The following is a 21,011-nucleotide window of genomic DNA, read 5'->3' on the forward strand; positions in this document are numbered from 1 at the left end:
TTTCTCATGTCCATGCATCTTGATGTCCAGATGATATATTTGAGGATATTTAGGAATTAAAACAACCTCTTCTAATGAAATATTTGATGTAGGCTCTCATTTGATTGTTTAGAGCCTCGGCTCTATATAAAAAAGTATGACTTTTAATGGACCATTGATATTTCCTTAATCTGACCACACCTCATAAAGATGACAATGAAAAGGATATACACGTTTATAAAAACATATTTAAAAGTATAAATTTTAGTGGACCATTGATATTTTCTTTGGTCGGTTCCAATATTGAACAATTTTAACTATTTTTTGTTCATCTAATGATAGTAAAGCTATCCAAATAAATTGAAAGTGAAAAAATCCTTCTAAAGCCTAGATCTAAGCATCTCACCAATATAGACGGTTTATGTTAATTGTGTTAAAAAAATACTTTATAAATTGTGTTTTGAAATTTTGTTTTTTTGTAGTTGTCATTAGAATGAAATAGTGTATATATAATCAAAGAGTGAGTCCAATAATGTGATGCCACATCAACATCACGAATATTGGACAATTTGTATTTCTCTCGCTGGCTATTGGTCGCAGCGTATTTCGCTCTCTCTCATGTTCGTATGTTTCTTGATACTACCACTATTTCCGTGCTTTCCTACGTGGCTGTCAATTTGAAATGTGAGAGAGCGGAGTTGTAGAGGGAGGAGAAAATCTCAGCGCCATAACGATCTATCCTTATATTAATGATAAGATAGGATATGTACGAAAATCATATCTAATATATATGGAATTTTTTATTTAATTTTTTTTATTTTTATATATTTATATATAAATGTCTATTTTATATTTATATTAAATTAAAAAATATCTAAACTCTTTTCTCGAATCGTTCGAAACACTGAATTGCTTCATTTTTCTCAACACACCAAAAAAGACTCTGAAGTGAATTTGAAAACAATGGGCCCAACCAGACTTGTCCTGGCCAATCCAAAATGTATTTAAAAATAAAAAATAATATGCAAAGTATATTTAAAACATGATTAAACAAAACACGTACAAATGAAGTTGAAAAATAGTGAAAAATAATATTTCAACCATTGATTTGTGCCCAACGGTAAGCTTGAAATTTTCTAAAAAATATTGAAAAATGTAAAAATAAATTTCATTAAAAAAAACACTTCCCAGATTTTACCAAAATGAAACAAAACATTCAAACCTTTGGGATTTTATATATTTTTTATTTTTTATTTGAAATACCCATCCTGACCACTAAAACACGATTGGCTAGTGCCTTGTTCCAGTTTGACTGGCGGGTTTCGAGTTGGACCCAGCCGAGTCATCAAACTACCCCATAAATGCCCAAGAATAAATAAAATAAAATTGTCAAATTTTAAAAATAGCAAAACTTAATATAAAATAAAAATGCACAAAAGATGGACCTCTCTAAAAATTTATAAAAATATACACCAAAAAGATAATTCCACAAATTTGGCTTTTATCCATGCGTATATCTCCATGTCCCACTACACGGACTTCCCCTCTCTCTCTCTAATAAGTTAGTAAATATCCCTATGCTAGGTGACTCTCGATAGATAGAACAACACGTTGTAAGAATATAAGAGAACCAAGAACCGTTTGAGATGGATAGAGATGAGATAAGTTTCATCGTAAGAATATGAGAGAGAGCGATGATTTTCTATTATTTGAGATAGATGGAGGTAAAATAGGTAACTGATTTTGTGTCCTAATTGTAGTAGGCGTTTAGGCCACCTAATTATATAAATACAACAAATGAAAAGGCCGCACACATTAAAGATTAAACAAAATCTGCGCGCACGATATTCAGGTTTTGGTTAGAAAGAGAAGAGAAGAATCCATATTTTTTCTGGTATGTTCATTTTTCTTTTTTGCAGCTTGTATTCTTCTTTTTCTCTTTGTGTTCTTTTTCTTTTGTTTGCTTTTCTTTTCTCTTCTCTTCTTCAATGTAGAAACAATTGATCTTCAATTTGCACATTGCTCACCATTCATGGAGTTCGACATTTTAAAATATAATTAATTAAAACTTAAATTTTTCGTATTTCTATTAGTTGGTTCAGGTAGACCTTATCAAATTTGGCCCCGGCTCTTTACATACGAAACAATAGTTTTATATTTTCAAAAACTATTACAACTTGAGAATTAAATCACCTAATTGCTGCCCCCATATTCAGGGCTTGGTTAGGCAGAGAGAAGAATATTAGGAGTAAGCCAGTTTTGAGGTACGTTAATTCTGTTTTTTCTAACTTGTCTTTCTCTTCTTCTCTATATGTGTTTTTATTTTTTATTTTTTTTCTGTTCTTTCTTTTTTTAGTTTTCTTTGCTCTTGTGCCTATCAGGAAGAGTTATCTTAAATTTTATGATATCTTCTTCTTCTTTCTCTCAGTATCTCTGTCTCCCTAATATTATCTTTTTCGTCTTCTTGAACTTTTCTAATTTGTTGTATTTCATGTTTTTTTGTACTTATTTTGTGGTGTTTATCACCTAGTTCAAACCTTATTTGGGGTTGGGGTATTGGGTGATCGTAGGCACAGATGCCTCAACATATCGTCCCACCCCCCACTCTCATCAGTACTATACTATAATAAAATAAAATAAAATTAAAGAAAACAGTAAAGAAAAAGAAAAATAAAAAAGAAAGAAAGAAGAGCAAGCCAGAATCTTGTCTTGGTTTTTATTTTGGTGCATAATTTATGGATTTTCTTGGTTTTTATTTTTGTGAATAATTTCTTGATTTTCTTGGTATGTGTTTTGGTGAATAATTTATTTTTATTTTCTTTGGTTTTATTTTGGTAAATAATTTCTTGATTTTCTTTGATTGTCTTATGTTCAAGATGGAGAAAAAATACGTAAAGTTGATTTAAAGGGTTAAAAAATATAATAGATGGAATCTCTAGGACTTTGAAAACTTGGGTGTATAGAGAAATGAAACCTAAAAATAGATTCGATGGAGATATTTTCCTTAAGATTAATACGTATATTGTAATAAGTAGGTATAAGAATTATAGGTACTATATCTTATAAATTATCTAGACTCTGCCAAGTGTTATTCTACTTTTTCGGCTAACCCGAAACTCTTCACATGGTCTCAAAGCGATTCATCTTCATTATGTCCATTCCAGTAAGATCAAGTCGGTTTACTCTGTTACTCGATCCTACTATTTTTTGTATGATTGAGTCTATTGTTCTATTACTCGATCATGTCTATCTATTTGATTACAATATATTGTGTCCATCATTCTCATACTTACTGATTACAATATACACCTTCCATCTGAACCTGATAAACAATATATACTTTCATTTCATATGAATTTCTTTGGCTTTATTTCATCTTGGTTTTTATGAATCAAGTGAAATTTCTCATTTTGGGAGTCTTAGGTTTTTTCTTTGTTTCCTCCTTCTTCTTCTTCTTCTTTTTTTTTTTTTGCTTGCTTTGGTGAGTAAATTTTTGTCTTAGTTTCTTGATTTTTTTTTTTGGGTAATAAATTATTTTATTATTTCCTGCCTTTATTTTGGTAGTAAAATTTTTGGTGAAATCTTGGTTTTGTTGACTGTTTTGTATCCCAATCCATTGTTACAAGATAGTTTGAATTGAGCATCTAGAGAGAGAGAGAAGAGAGGTGTAGAGATTGAGAGAGGAGACTATAAAATGCAAAAGAAATTTGGAAGATGGATTTTAGAAAAGGCATGTCTTTTTAGATCTTTTTGGCCTTAAAAACAATGTTTAAAATAACTTATAGGGTCAGCTGAAATAAAATCTACAATTTTTATGCTCCAAGATATGTTTTAAAACCTTCGGTCTATTGAGAAATGGAACCTAAAAATGAGAGATTGGGAGATATTTTCCCTATATTTAATTGATTACTATACTAGTATCACTTATGTATGATAGATAGGGTCTATTTCTTTCATATCAGTGCATGTCAAATGAAATCAATTTTAAATGTTTGCAACAACCGCTGTGAAGTAATTTTCTTTTTCTAATATTTTCCAGCTTCATCAGTCAGAAAAGTCAGAGATAGAGATAATTTTGTGAAGTATGGCACACTTCTTTTACGGTGATGCTGAAGTATTTCGTCTAAGTTGCTTGGCCGATCAAGCTGTTTTAGCACAACAACAAATTCTTGAATTACCAGAATCAGTCTGCAATATAGCACCGGTGATTGAAAGAAACGGGAAAGTATTTCTCGTTTCGAAAGTATTAACGAGGAGTGACCTCGATGATAAGCTCAGTAGGGTACTTCTGCCGAAAAAACATGTTATACATAATGTTTCCAATTTTCTGACAATGAATGAATGGGAGGATGTGAACAATACTGAGGAGGGAATAGAAGTCCAGACTTGGGTTGGAGATAGAGAGGAAGAGAACGGCACCCACTTTAAATATTGGGATAAATCGATCAAGTCATATCTTTTCTATAAGCATTGGATCAAATTGGCCAAGAAATATAACTTGAATATTGGAGATAAATTAAATGTCTGGGGAAAACGCGATCCAGATACTAATGAGCTCCGGTTCGAGTTCACATTCGATAAGCAGTGACCTTTGATTCGAGTTCACCTTTGGCTAGCAGTCAGACAGGTCTTAGAGTTTCATATTTCCCCTCTCCTCTCTTTCGTGAATTCTTTATTTATTTATTTTTATGTAAGAACAATTGATTGTGAATAAATGAAAATTTAGCCTCTGGGTCCTCCCTGTTTTCGGTTATTGAGGTTTTATATTTAGTTGTATATCTCAAATTGTCCATAAAATATTATATTTATTAAGTATTGTTTTTAGTACTTTTTTTCCCCCAGACCCTTCTCTCGCTCTTTCTTCATTGTTTTTTGTATTATTTATTTTACTTAGTCGATCCCTTTACTTGATAGGAAAAGTTTATATAGAGCTTAGCATCTAAACAAAACAAATATCATCAAATTGATCATCTCGACATCAACATACATGGACATGAGAAAAAAATGAATTTCAAGTTTTGGAAATAGTGCATCTTGTAACATATTTTTGGACTATCATTATTTAAGATATTCAAGTTTTCATAAATCTACTCGATATACACTATTTTAGAAGCATTAAATTTTATAATTAAAGATGAAAAAATATTTGAAGCTATCACAAAAAAATTTCAGTATGGAAATTATATTTCTTGAAACTATTGGAAAGTGGGCTCTAATTTGATTGTTTGGGGCCTCGACTCAATACAAACAGCACTCTTATTTATTTTTTTAAAAACACTATAATAGTTAAGAAATATTCCTCAATGAAAATGTGAAAAATTTCTTCACTTTATCAAAAAAAGCAGGTATTTATTCACTGGAATTCTATTTATTCATTTTAGAACCCCACCAAGTCTTTTAATTTCGAGAAGAAAAAAATTGGACTTGAGTTTAGTTGGTAGTTTTAGGGGTTAGCATTCGTTAGCCTTCTTAGGTGCTTTGAAGTTACGTGGACAACAAATAGGCCACAACAAAAGTAAAATTTTCGTAAATATCCTGTTTTTTTTAAAAAAGCAAATTTTTTCTATATTTCTTATTTTACGCTCATGTTCTATTTTTTAAAGCACATTTTGTATGTTAATTTGCCTTTTTTTTTTAGATGCATGATTTCTTATTAAACACTTAGAATGGAGGTAAATTTATAAACACATACTTAGAATTTCAAAGATTCGATGTTTTATGCTTTTCCCATCCCCTCTCATCTTAGACGATGCCTTTTGAAGACAAAAATAAAAAAATGGGTATATTAAATAAGGGAAAAGCTGATGCAGAGCCGAGGCTCTAAACAACCAAATTTGAGCTTATATAAAAGATTTCATTAGAAGAGGTTGTTTTGCTGCCCAAATATCTTCAAATTGAGCATCTAGATATCAAGATATATATACATGAGAAAAAAAATGAATTTCAAGTTTTGAAAATAGTGAATTTTGTAACGCATTTTTGGACCATCAATTTTTAAGATTTTCAAGTTTTCATAAATATGTCGATCTAAATTATTTTTGAAGCTTTAAACTTTATAAATAAATATGAACCTATATGTTAAGGCTATCCTAACTATTTTCGATATTGAAACCACATTTCTCGACAGTATTTGAAGGTAGGCTCTAATTTAATTGTTTAGAGCCTAGGCTCTATACTAACCGCACCCATTAAATAAGAGTGCAGGTTGTATAAAGCGAAACAATCAAAGTATAATGCACCTTTAAATAGTGTAGAGAAATGTAGTTTCAATACTGGAAATATTTGTGATCGCCTTAAAATATATTTTCATCTTTTATTATAAAAATGTAAAGCTTAAAAGATAGTGTAGATCGACTAGATATATGAGAATCTTAAAAATTGATGGTCCAAAAATGCGTTACAAGATGCACTATTTTCAGTACTTCAAATCTATTTTTTTTTCTTGTCGATGCATCTTGATATCGAGAGGATCTATTTGAAGATTTTGGGCCTCCAAACAACCTCTTCTAGTGAAGTTTTTGAGATGGGCTCTGATTTGATTGTTTAGAGCCTCAAGTCTTTATAAACTTTTTCCTTATTTTAAAATAAAGCTTTTATATAAGTTGACAACCATATCCTTTAAAAACTAATGCGCATCTAAAAGATAGACTAGAAAAGGTTGATATTATGTTTAAAAACCCTCCAATCGACCATCTCGACCTCGAGATGGATGAATATAGAAAAAAGAAAAAAAAATTGAAGTCATAAAAATAGTGCATCATGACCCTCCATTTTCAAGATTTTTAGGTTATAGATCTGCTCTACATGTGCTATTTCTGGAGCTTTTAAATTTTTTATAATTTGGGTAAAAATAAATTTTTCTACTATTGCAAGGTTCCAATAATGGAACTACATTTTTCGACAAAAATTGGTGTTGTGCCTTACTTTGATAAAGGTTGACACTTTATAGAAACCACACCCTTAATTAAATGACACAAAAACCACCCAAGCATATGTTAATGTGCATTTTTTAACCCCTGAGAAGCCCCTTTACACTAAGACCTACATCAAAACCTCTTGGGTGTTTCCACAAGCCTCATGAAGATTGATAGTAAGGCCTTCCAAGCTCTCTCTCTCTCTCTCTCTCTATCTATATATATATATATATATATATATATATATATATATATATATATATATATATATATATATATATATAACTTCATCTATTGATATTTTGCTGTATTTTTCTATATATATATATCGAAAAAAGCTAGGATTAGCCCACTAGCCCATATAAACATATGAGCCCAACGGTCCAGCTTGAATCTAGATCGATCTGACGGTCACGGATGTCCATTAGTATTTAAATTTAATTTTTTTTACATAGATCTAAATTACTTAAAATTTTATGTGTGTGTTATTCTCATCAAGGCGCACCTAATAAAATTAGAAAAAAGATTATTCATAAAATTTAAAATAACCAAAATACCCCCGAAACATTTTGGGGGTATTTTTGTCAATTTATTTCATGTAAATTTTTTTTTTAATATTTTTACAATATTCACACATTTTTGAAGAACACACATCTAATATTTCAAATGATTTGGATGTGTAAAAAAAAAAATTAAAATTCAAACACTGACAGATAGCGGGGACCGTCAGATCGGCCCAGATCCAATCTGAGCCATTGGGTTCATATGAACTCATATGTTCCCATCTTTTTCCATATATATATATATATATATATATATATATATATATATATATATATATATATATATATATATATATATATATATATATATATATATATATATATATATATATATATATATATATATATATATATATATATATATATATGTGTGTATGTGTGTGTGTGTGTGTGTCTGTGTGTGTGTGTGTGTGGTTACTGTAAGGTTGAAACCTTAAGAAATCTAATTAAGGAGCACCTCCAAATTTTATTGTAATATGTAATGTTGATGTAACAAAGTATTAGGATTATCTTAAAATCAATTTTCATATCTAATTATAAAATTTTAAACTCCAAAAATGGTTAAAATCAAGTAGATCTCTAAACATATGAAAATTATGAAAATGAATGATCTAGATAATGTGTTGCAAAATGCATTATTTTTTGTACTCAAAATATATAAATATATTTTTACTTTTGTTCATATTCATACATCTGGATGTCAAGATATCCATTAGATTTTGAACATTAAAACAACATTTTCCCTACCGAGGGGAACCGAGTTCCCTTCCACATTTTCAAGTATAAACAACATGAAATCAAACGCACAAGGGAAGTCCACATTAAAGATCAAGAAAAGCAAAGCAAGAAAAGCAACAATGACGCGTATTGCATCACTAGGCCCTAGGTCTCCCTCTAGACCAACTGTTGTTTCCTATCTCCTGATTTCTAGCTTTTGGTCTATTAGAAACAACCCACAAAATGCAAGTTTTCACGACCTCATGGTGGGTGAAAAAGACTAATCAAAGTCTATCGTGCCCCAATCATTGCGCCAAGTTGTTATTTTCATAATCAAAAGATATTGGTCTAATCAACTTCCAGTATGTGAGAAATCGAGCTTATGAGGGATTTCTATCTCACAACAAATTTGAGCTTAGGACAGATTTCTATCTCACAACCAATTTGAAAAAAGGCAAAAAGAAAGCTTTAGAAAGCCTAAAGAAGTCAGGAATTTGGGATATCAAGTGGTTTAGACAGAAGTGGATGAGTTTGCGCTCTTTTTTCCTTTTGAGGTTTGTTGACAAAAAATTATTAGATTCTCCAGAGAGGCTTTTTGCTCCTAAGAATGTTCTTCTAGAGCTTAGGATTATGGGGAGTGTTCTTCTTCTGATATTTGTTGTTCAAGGTTTGATTGCAAATAGGGTTCTTCTGATATTTGTTGTTCAAGGTTTGATTGCAAATAGGGTTTTGCTAGGCTTTCTAAATTTATTAAAATGGAAACTAGGAGACTACTGTTGTGGGTTCCATTCACCATCAAGGTACCCCAGATTGATAGAAAATCTCCCATTTGTAGAAAAATTGTTCTTGTGCCCAAGGAGGCTTTCAAAATCATCTAAAATAATATATTTCTACACAACATATTGCTGTTTTCGAAATTTTTATATTTTATATATGTATTTTTGTTGGGGACTGGGGAGGGGAGAGAGAGTATAATAAAAAGTGCAATAGCAGTTGGGGGGAGAGAGAGTATAAAGAAGGGAAAAGATTATATAAGGTCGCAATCTTAAAATGTAGAATCACAAATGCACCGCAAAAATGTATCGGAAATATTGTTTTAATGTTGAGAAAAACCCTCTAATTAATCATCTCGACATCGAGATAGATGAATATGAAAAAAAAAGTTTTTGAGACACGAAAATAGTGCATCTTGCAACACATTATCTAGACTGTCTATTTTCAAGATTTTCATATATTTATAGATCTACTCGATTTTAACCATTTTTGAAATTTAAAAATTTTCTAATTAGGTATGAAAATAGATTTTAAGGTAATACAAAATATTTTTTACAACAAAATTATATTTTTTGATAAATTTTTAAGGTGCACCTTAATTGGATTGTTTAAGGTTGCAACCTTATAAGAAACGCCCCTATAAAGAATGCATTAGCAGTCTATGTGAAGAGAGAGAATATTATAAGAGGGAGAGAGAGAATGCAATAACAGTCTATTTGGAGGGTAAGGTGGGATACAAATTAAAGACATTTCATGAAGCTCTAAGCCTTGGACCCAAATTCTATCAACTCTAACACAAACGTTTCTCTCCAATCAACTGACCAGCACATTTCTCCTCAACATCATGTTCTTGAACTCTTGAAAATCCAAACGCCCATCTAAATTTTCATCAAACTTCTGTATCATCATCTTCCAATCCTCCGCCTCCTTCCCCTCCCACAACCCAAGTCTCCACAGCACTTTCTCCACCTCCTCGCTCGATATGAACCCGTCTCGATCAATGTCGAAGACATTGAAGGCCTCCTTCAAATCGCAATCCTCGTCGTTGTCTATGACGCTCTCTTGTCTGAGTTTCTCTGTGCTCAGTATCGATCGACAAAATTTGACAAACACCTCCAAGTTCAATGTCTCGGATCCCACAATGGCCTTCAGTTCATCACCTCTGATGCCAATGCCAGCCCTGCTCAAAACCCTGCAAATCTCTTCCACGCTTACTTCCCCAACCATGTCTTGCTCACACATCTCAAAAATCTTTTGGAGCTAAGGTAATTCAAGAACACACATTTTGAAGAACTTTAGCAGCAAACTCTTGATCCTTTATAGCTGAAAGGTGCAACCAAATCCTTCTATGGGTATGAAATCATTTATGCTCATCTATATATATGGTTTCCTGAGAGAGAGTTTCTAGAGAGAGAGTAAAAGAAAAGCATGTGATGAGATTATAGGTGCGGAAGGTGCAATGAAGTGGATTTTTGGATAAAGATAGGAGGACTTCGAGCAATTTGGCTGATTCTCACTTGTTTAGTGGTCCATCGGTGTTCCTTACAATAATGGCCAGCGTGGGTTCACCAAAATATCCGTCCAAAATGACTTATGTGACCTCACCTCCATAAGGAAGACAATGAAAAGGAAAAACACATTTATAAGAAAGGTGCGGTTTGTTTAGAGCCTAGGATCTATACAATCAAATTAGAGACTACCTATAAAAAGTATCGAAAATACACTATTTTCAAAAACTTGAAATCCAGTTTTTTGCCATGTCCATGCATCTTGAGGTCTCAATTTGAGGATATTTAGGAATTAAAACAACCTCTCTTAATGAATTATTTGATGTAGGCTCTCATTTGATTGTTTAGAGCCTCGCCACTATATAAAAAAGTATGAATTTTAATGGACCATTGATATTTCCTTAATCTGATCACACCTCATAAAATATGACAATGAAAAGGACATACACGATTATAAGAACATATTTAAAAGTACAAATTGTAGTGGACCATTGATATTTTACTTGGTCGGTTCCAATATTGAACAGTTTTAACTACTTTTTGTTGTCCGTCTCAATTTAATCAAAATTTTAATCATTATTTTGTGCATCTACAATTCTCAGGGTGACATCTGGAAAATCGAGAATGGTACATATCCTGTACGGCTTGAAACAAAGTAGGAAACTTCGAAGAAGCCCTGGAGAAAACTGTCTTGGCAAATTATAAAAAATATATTTTAATTTTTACTTAATCAGAAAAAAAAAAAAAACAAAAAAAAACCACACTTTTATTATCTTGGACCAAAGACATTTCCATTATTATATACCTGGACAAACTCTGGCCAAACAAATTTTTAAATTTCTTTAGAATATTTGTGGAATATTAAGGAATATTAAGGCTGGGCTACTGTTGGAAAAATCCGACGATCTAATCGCTAACTTGCCCGTTAGATTGGAACTGGCTACTGGCAGTGACTGGTTTCCGTTTAGGGACTGGTTTCGGTTTAGGGCAGTTTTGGTGATCGATCGGTATTTAAAAAAATAAAAATATAATATATATATATATATTTATATATTTATATATAAATTCTCAAAAATAAGGAATTTGGTTTGTAATGCATTTTTTAATATTCTTTACATTATTGTAAAGATTAAAAATTATTTTGATCAATAATACTCATGTTTTCGGGGAGTAAAACACAAATATGTTGATTGAGGCAAATTTGTTGACTTGAACCAGGAATACTATATGCAATGATTAACGATAAAATTAGAAATTTAAAACAAAAGATCCACACCCAAGTTCCATAGCTTTGTGTTCGCTATCCCGATTATTATTTTATTTTCCTACCCTAGAGGTAAAGGAAGGGGCTTCCGTTTTTAAGCTGTTTGTACCGACGTGCTCTAGTCCATTGAGCTACAGGCCTGCCCATCTCCACTGGACCTGTTGTTGGGAGTACCCCTAAAAAAAGGAACATTTCTTCTCCACAGCCATTTCGAGTTAAGAAGATGTGGAAGCGTGTTTCTCTCTATAAGAACAGTCCGTTCCGGGGTTGAAGTGGGAGAGAAAGGATGTCATAATTAGGGTTTTGAATAAGACGACACTTTCAATGAATAAGAGGTGTTAGTCTTTTTATCATCCTGGAGTCGAGCAATTTTTCCGCAGGACCTCCCCCATAGTATTGTCACCACAGTAGAGTTTAACCACCAAGTTCGGGATGAATTGATATGGTTCCTCTATGCCTAAGGCACCAGAATATCGCACAATGAACGACGAAAGGCATGAGAGAAAATCATATTTGCTAGTGATTGTTGATTATGAGGCCCCAATTCTAGACTGGAAGGGACACCAAAGAGAACCTCCCTTTGCCCTTCCATCCTTTGGATAGATAGAGAAGTAGGGCAGAACCTCTGGTTTTTTCTTGTTGTCAAACACAAGCAATTGAACAATGAAAATAGATATCGGGTGACTAATCGAATGATCGGGTCATTAGGAACAAGGTTCAAATCTCTCGGTCTGTTAAGATGCCTTAGCTGCATACATCACTGCACTTCAACTTGATACTTATCGTGATGATAAACAGCTCGTCTCGCCGTGACCTTATCTTGGATTCTCAATACGTCTGTCGTTCCATCCCCGTAGGGATAGAGAACTCGTCGCTGTCTCGTCCGTGCTATCAGAGGCTTTGGGGAAGTAGGAATAGGAGAGCACTCATCTTGGGGTGGGTTTACTACTTAGATGCTTTGACCATATCTAGGGTTCAAATTGAACCACTTTTTTGGGGGGATTGATAATTGAGATGAAAAGAGTGTGTGTGCCAAATTTTTTATCATACAAATATTCCAAACATGGTTTTCAAGAAATGTTATTGCATTATAGTATGATGCAACCGTTGCATGAAATCATGGCTATATATATATATATATATATATAAATGGAAAATGCTTCTATGAGCTAATGGGCTCACAAGAAAAAATAAGCCCAATGGTTCTGATTGAATCTGGGCTGATCTAATGATCACGGATGCCTGATAGTGTTTGATTTTTAATTTTTTTTTTACCTGATTTAATATGGTCCATTGGGCTTAAACTATTTTGTGAACGAGTGGGCATTCCATCACCTATAAATGAAAATAAATAGTGATTTTACCTACCCTCATCATCGTCTAAATTTCATCGTGCGGTCACGATTGTCTGGTAGTGTTTTATTTTTCATTTTTTTTCTATAAATCGGAATGACTTGAAATCTTCAAAATATGTACATCTTACTGAGGCACATCTAATAAAAATATCAAAAATATTATCTGTAAAAACTGAATTGCCCAAGATACGCCTGAAACTTTTTGGGGGTATTTTGGTCAGTCTTTTTCATGTAAAAATTTTTTTTTTATAATTTTCGAATATTCCCCTATTTTTGATGAATACAATTTCCAAATTTTAAGTCATTTCGATTTGTAAAAAATAATGAAAAGCGAAATACTATCAGACAATCGTGACCGTACGATGAAATTTGAACGGTGATGGGGTTAGGCGAAATCATTGTTCATTTTTGCCTACAGGCGTTGTGTAGTGTTTTTCATATATATATATATATATATATATATATATATATATATATATATATATATATATATATATATATATATATATATATATATATATATATATATATATATATATATATAGTTAATAGTTTACAGTTGGTATGATAATACGTGTTGTAGCATAAAAATATATCAAACTACTTACAGTACATGGATTACTATTAATATTAGTCCTGTATCTCTCATAATTATTATAGTATTAAGTCTCTATTTTCTTTTTTACTTTATATTGGCTTTTATAATGGCCAACTTTTCCGCATTTATAACATACAGGTAATTTCTTTTAACTTTTATGGTACTTGTATTTTGGAGAGAATCTTTTTATAAATTTTTCTTTTTTATGTTTTTTATAAGATTTTTTTTCTTTTCTCTCTGTCATATATCTTTTCTTTTTATGAAACTTATCTCTAGATTTCTCTATATGATATCCGAATTGTTCACAGATGTCTCCTAATTCTTTTTTACCCGTCATTTTTTGTTTATCTAATTGTTTCTTTAATTTCATGCCTGTACATAAGGCTAATCCTTCTGCACATATTTCTGCAGATAATTCTCCTAATGTATAAACTGAATATGGTATTATTCTTCTATTTTTTTTTTAATCGAGTTTTTACCTTTTCTACAAATAAATATGGTAATCCAACAATAAATTTTTCTTTCCAATGATCCTGCTGGTTATCCTCTCTATTTAATAGTCTGGAAAAGAAAACATCTTTGTACCATTTATAATGAGATAGGGTTGGATATCTTAAATTAGATAACAAATCTTCAGATCTGGCATTAAGTAAGGCTGTACTCCCCACAAAATGAAGTGTGATGGTGTAAATGAGAGTATTAACAGCATCACTTTCGTCTTGATTATTTTCATTTTTAACAGTCCATTGGCGAGTATTATTCAAAATTTGTTGTTTTGTATTTTTAGGTAAGTGGAAATCCCACCAACCTCGAAGCCATCCTATGAAACCACAAACAATGGCTTTGGCGACCTCTTGATCATGGTTGCCTACCATTTTGCATGCAGAGGCATACATGGTCATATGTTTCATAGTGTCTAATATTTGTTGTTCTGATAATCCATCTATATTCAAATTTACTATTGATCTTCCTGAATAGGAAATATTCTGGGCTACCAAATCTTCTTCGAATTGTATATCAACAGGGGTAGGTCTATGATGATAGGGCCTAGCTGTTAAAGGTTTCCATGATTTGCCATATACTATTCTTTGAATATTATTATTATCTTGTTCATGATTATTTTCTATAAAAGCTTCTTCCATATTTTCTATTGTGTTGGCAATTATGGGTGTCTCTTCTTGTAAGGTTAATGTAGATGATTCAGGGATTTCTGTAGAAATTTTTTCTTTTTCTTTGTCCTGAATTTTTAAAGTTTTTTCTTTCATTTCTAATTTAGATAATTTTGATATTAATTGGTCCATTAGGGTTTTATTATCTTCTCCAAAATTAAATCTTTCTTTATCAAGTGATGGAGGTGGTTTAAATAAAACATTTTTGGTTTCTTTTATAGGTACAGGTCTTGACATATTTTCAATTCTGGATGCTTGCCTTCCTAAAGATTGCATATATAAGTTTGTATAATTATTTTGTTCTATTGCATGTGGAATTAATTCAGCTTTATGTACTATTTCTCTTGTAGTCATTTTATATGGTGTAGCTTTTGTTTCTAATTTAATTCTGGTTTTGATCCTTTTATAACAATACTTTTTTCAGGAGGGTGAATACTTGTCATTGTATTTCCGTCAGTTGTTTCATATGAAGCATATTGACTTTGTATTGTATTTATTTCAAAATTAAGAATATGTATTTTTCTTTCTCTACATATTTCTTTTAACCATACAAAAAATCCTTTATTATATCGTTTTCTTTTTCGTGCCTCATTGTACTTTATATGAAATAATTCTACTAATCTAGGTTGAAAATGTTTTTTAGACCAAGTTCTTATTTCCTTATTTTCTTCAGATAAGTAATCTTGTTCTATAAATTGTTTACTAAGTCGTTTTTCTTTTGTAAGAGTTAAGACTTGAAAATCCATTTCTGAGTCAGTTATTTCTGGTTCAGATTTTTGTATTGACCTATATTGTGGGATGACAATATTTTCTCTTGTCCTATATAGACTTTCTAATTTTGGAGTTATAGAAGAAGTAGAACTTATTGGTAATTCTATTATAGGTCTTGTAGATGATTTTATTTCAGAATCATCTTTACTGCTATATCTTCTATTGTTGGTAAATTGAATTTCTATTTTACCATTAGGATTTTCTAATATTCTTTCTGAAATATTGTTTATTATTGGGGCTTGGTATTGATGATTTTCATTGTAGATTGACCATGATTCAGGTAGGGTAATTTCTGACCATTCTATGGTTTTTGGTATGATAGTATTAGATTTTTCAATATTGGTTTGGAAAAATATTGTTTTTCCTCTTGTATCATGTCGTAAAACATTGGGTCATAATGTGGTCATAACTTTGTAATATATTCCATATACTATGGCTAAATTCTGAGATCTTGGGATCATATCGAATCCTTGGGTTTTCAGGTTTAGGGTTAATACCTTAAGAATATTTGGATCTTTTAATGATATAGAATAATTTGGGAAGCAATTAAAGTATACTGGACCACTACATAGACTAGATTCTACCATGCCTAATAAGGAATCATTAAACTTACAATGTCTAGTATCTCTTAAATATACTAATATTGAATTATTAAGTCCTAACCTAGTTAATGGTTTAATAGCTACTTGTATTAAACCTATATGAAGATAATTGTAACTTTTATCATTATGAGATTGTATTATTGTATTAGTTAATAACTGAAAGTCTTCCTGGGTACTTGTTACTGATAAAGTTTGTTCTACGGTTTTTATAGCATAACCTACTTTGAAGTTGAAAGATCATTTCTTATATATGTCACTTATAGGGACTTTAGGTATATTCCAGTTCTGTACTTATTTTCGATATTGTCTATCACTATCTCTTCTTTATTTTTGATCCTTAGAGTATTACTAGTTTGGGGTAATGCTTTATTTGATAGATTCCTAATGAAATTCTCCATTATTAGGTTGCGGATGAGTGCTCTTAGCTATCTCTTACGTCTTTTTGACCTCAGCGGCTCTCTTGGCCTTAATGGTCTTTTGACTGAATGCTTTCTAGCCTCAACTCTCGAACCAACTTTCTCTAGTGAAGGAATTTAATTAGGTTTCTCTCTCCTAAAGTATTACTCTTAGTAACAGTATTCTTTGGATACTATTTAAAGAAGACTATGGTGTGGCTCTGATACCAATTCTAACCAAGATCTACCATTTGAACTTAATTAATTCTATAATATTGACCTTAAATTAAACTTAAATATCCTTAAACTATCCTAAATTGGAAACTAATAATTACTTAAACTATTAATCTTAAATAACCAAAAATACCATATTCTATTTATACATTAGGAGAATTATCTGCAGAAATATGTGTAGAAGGATTAGCCCTATGTACAGACATGAAATTAAAGAAATAATTAGATAAACAAAAAATGACTGGTAAAAAAGAATTATGAGACTTCTGTGAACAATTCGGATATCATATAGAGAAATCTAGAGATAAATTTCATAAAAAGAAAATATATAAGACAGAGAGAAAAGAAACTAAATCTTATAAAAAACATAAAAAAGAAAAATTTATAAAAAGATTCTCTCCAAAATACAAGTACCATAAAGGTAAAAGGAAATTACCTGTATGTTATAAATGAGGAAAAGTTGGCCATTATAAAAGCCAATGTAAAGTAAAAGAGAAAGTTGATACTATAATCTTAGAAGAATCCATTAGAAATAAATTATATGACATAATACAAATATATGATGATAATTCGTCTGAATCTTCCACTGATACTACATTAGTAGGATAAATAGAAGATGAAGATTATTTTATCTCCTCCACAGAACAATTTGAATCTGAACAGAACATAGAAGAATGTTCCTGTAATATGCTATCCAAAGAAGATACATTAATTTTAGACCCTATAGAAAAAATAAATGATCCCGAAGAAAAAAGAGAAATTATTGCCCAATTTATCACATTAACAAAAGCAAAAAATAAACCAGTTCCATTACTCAAACCACCAGAGGACTACAATTTTGCTGAAATATTCAAACGAATTAATAAAAACGATATACTTCAAAGAGAACCAACAATATTTGAATTAAAAAAAAGAAGTAAATGAAATAAAAACAGAAGTAGGGCAATTAAAAACTAGAATCAAAATATTAGAATTACAAAATGACATATCAGGAACTGTAACTGATACAGATGAAATCGAATTTGAACAACTAGCAGATCCTAGTTATATAAAACCAGAAACCTCCGGAACCAAAGAAGTTGAAGAAAATATATCTGTAAACTTAGTAAATAAAATTATTTCCCAAAAATGGTTTATATTAGTAAAAATTGTCATCGAAGAAGAATATAATTTTTAAACATTAGCTTTAGTAAATTCAGGTGCAGATTTAAATTGTATTAATGAAGGTCTAGTTCCATCAAAATATTTTGACAAAACCACTCAAATACTTAATATTGCTGATGCTAGTAGATTATTTATTAAATATAAATTATCAAATGCCATGATATGCAATAATGGACATTGTTTTCCAACACCTTTTATTATGGTAAAAAATTTCAGTCAAGCAGTCATACTTGGAATTCCATTCCTAACCTTACTTTATCCCATAACAATTAATAATACAGGAATAGAAACATCTAGAGTAGGACAAACAATTAAGTTTGAATTTTTAGAAAAACCAAAACATAAAGAAATAAATAGAGTCAAAGACAAAATAGATAATAAAGAAAAGTTTCTATGTTCCCTTAAAATAGAAATAAAATAAAAACAAATAGAAGAAGACTTAGAAAACCCTGAGATAATAACAAAAATTAATAATCTTCGGACTCAAATAGAAACAGAAATTTGTAGTGACCTTCCCAATGCATTTTGGACAAGAAAGAAACATATCGTAGGATTACCTTACGAAAAAGGAATTGATGAAACAAAAATTCCTACCAAAGCTAGACCAGTACAAATGAATACAACCTTATTAGAATTTTGTAAAAAGAAATTGATGAATTACAAAGAAAAAAATCTAATAAGAATAAGTGCATCTCCTTGGAGCTGTGCTGCTTTTTATGTCAATAAAAATGCTGAAAAAGAAAGAGGCGTACCAAGATTAGCAATAAATTATAAACCCATGAATAAAGTTTTACAATGGATTAGGTATCCAATACCTAATAAAAAAGACTTACTCGATAGACTTGCTACTGCTACAATCTTTTCTAAATTTGATTTAAAATCTGGTTATTGGCAAATACAAATAAAAGAAGAAGATAAATATAAAACTGCATTTAATGTTCCATTTGGACAATATGAATGGAACGTAATGCCATTCGGACTAAAAAATGCTCCATCAGAATTTCAAAAAATAATGAATGAAGTATTTAATCCATATTATAAATTTATGATAGTATACATTGATGATGTTTTAGTCTTCTCTGATACTATAGAACAACATTTCAAACATATTCATACATTTATACAAGCAATCAAACATGCAGGTTTAGTAGTATCTGCTAAAAAGATAAATCTTTTTCAAACAAAAATAAGATTTTTAGGCCATCATATTTATTATGGTACAATTATACCAATCGACAGATCTATTCAATTTGCCGATAAATTTCCTGATATTATTTTAGACAAAACTGAATTACAAAGATTTTTAGGATGTTTAAATTATATAGTAGACTTTTATGAAAATTTGGCCATAGATGCTAAACCATTATATGAACGGCTTAAAAAGCATCCTCCCAAATGGACGGAGGAACATACTCAAGCTATAAGGAAAATAAAAATTAAAGCTAAAGAATTACCTTGTTTAAATCTAGCCAATCCTAATGCTTTCAAAATTATAGAATGTGCTGCTTCTGAATTAGGCCTAGGAGGTATTTTAAAACAACGAATAAATTCTAATGAACAATTAGTCCGCTATACTTCGAAAGCTTGGAATTCTACTCAACAAAATTATTTTACTGTGAAAAAAGAAATACTTTCCATAGTTCATTGTGTTACGAAATTCCAGAGTGATATTCTTAATACTCATTTTCTTATTAGAACAGATTGCAACGCCACTGATATCCTTACTAAGGATGTGCAAAATCTTGTCTCTAAGCAAATCTTTGCTCGATGGCAGGCGATCTTATCATCTTTTGATTTTTCTATAGAACACTTAAAAGGTACTACTAACCATCTCCCTGATTTTCTTACTCGTGAATTTTTGCAGGGAGGGCAACACTGGTCATTTTGATCCACCAGCTTTATCTTTTCCACTAACTTTATTTTATGCAAATATGAATAAGAATAATAATACTTCCACTCCTGAACAAAGGGAAAAAGCCCTTATGGAAACTTCACTGGATATCATTCCAATAAATATTACCCAGTCACCAATAAGAATAGAACCTGCTTTATCACCTAGTAATAGTCCTATTTCCTATTCCCCAAATATCAATTATCCAGCTTATTCAAGCCAACCTCCAGCTTCTCCTCCAGCTCCAGTTTTCCAAACCTCTACACCAGAGAAACCAACTTTACCCAATAAATCTCCATATCTTGAAACCTATTTTGTTGCTGATGCAATCATAGAATCCAAACATGTGAATGACAACCCAAATAATGTTGCTAAGTATTACTTATGCAATAATCTTTGTCCATCTGTAGGTACCAAAACAAGAGAATGGTACGAAATGATTCTGCTAGAAACAGAGTTTATTTCCTTGGTACATTATAATCAAAAGAATTCAAAAATAGTAGCATATTCAAAATTACAAATAAGAAAAGTATTATCCTTTGAAGATTGGGGATCTGACCCTTCCAAAGCCAAGAGATTATATTCCCTAGATTTCCCAAATAAATATTACAGACATGTTGATTACATTGATGCTTGACATAAAATACTGACACTTCAAAACCCATATAATTCTCACACTTGGTTCTTACAGTTTAAAATGCATGTAAACACTCCATTTCCAAACTGGTTTCGTAACTGGTTTGTAACTTGGGGATCTTTAACCCAAATACTTCCTGAACCTCTGCAACTCTCTCAAAACCGTTTTATTGAATTCAATAAGAGTGATCCCAATATAGATTACCACTTATATTTTATTACTATGTATCAAGTACCATGGATCGTTAAATGGAACTTTGTGATATCCCCAAATAATACAAATAATTTTGAATATATGTCATGTTTAGGCAAACAGATTGCCATCAAATGGTGGGACGTCTTTATCTACCATAATATTGAACCAGGCAATATACAGTTCAAACAAATCCCATTAGCATATGGCTCTCATTCATACTCCAACCCAAATAGCTTGGCAGAATATATTACCATAATGAAAAAGCAAAATCCTATAGCCAC

The 21,011-nt window shown here is 31.0% G+C and overlaps 1 protein-coding gene across 1 annotated transcript; it reads right to left on the reverse strand.

Moving 5' to 3' along the window:
- Positions 1-9,760: 9,760 nt before the first annotated feature.
- On the reverse strand, positions 9,761-10,174 carry LOC18430745 (putative calcium-binding protein CML44). Its single transcript, XM_006840886.3, has one exon. The coding sequence runs from the start codon at positions 10,172-10,174 to the stop codon at positions 9,761-9,763; it is 414 nt and encodes a 137-aa protein (XP_006840949.3).
- Positions 10,175-21,011: the final 10,837 nt, after the last annotated feature.

Source organism: Amborella trichopoda, chromosome 5 (assembly GCF_054954075.1).
Source record: "Amborella trichopoda isolate Santa Cruz 75 chromosome 5, AtrichopodaSantaCruz75HAP2 v2.0, whole genome shotgun sequence".
NCBI classification, from domain to species: domain Eukaryota; kingdom Viridiplantae; phylum Streptophyta; class Magnoliopsida; order Amborellales; family Amborellaceae; genus Amborella; species Amborella trichopoda.

Bases quoted from the DNA above. Each gene is read 5' to 3' on its own strand.
- LOC18430745 (XM_006840886.3), bottom strand. From the start codon at position 10,174: ATGGTTGGGGAAGTAAGCGTGGAAGAGATTTGCAGGGTTTTGAGCAGG.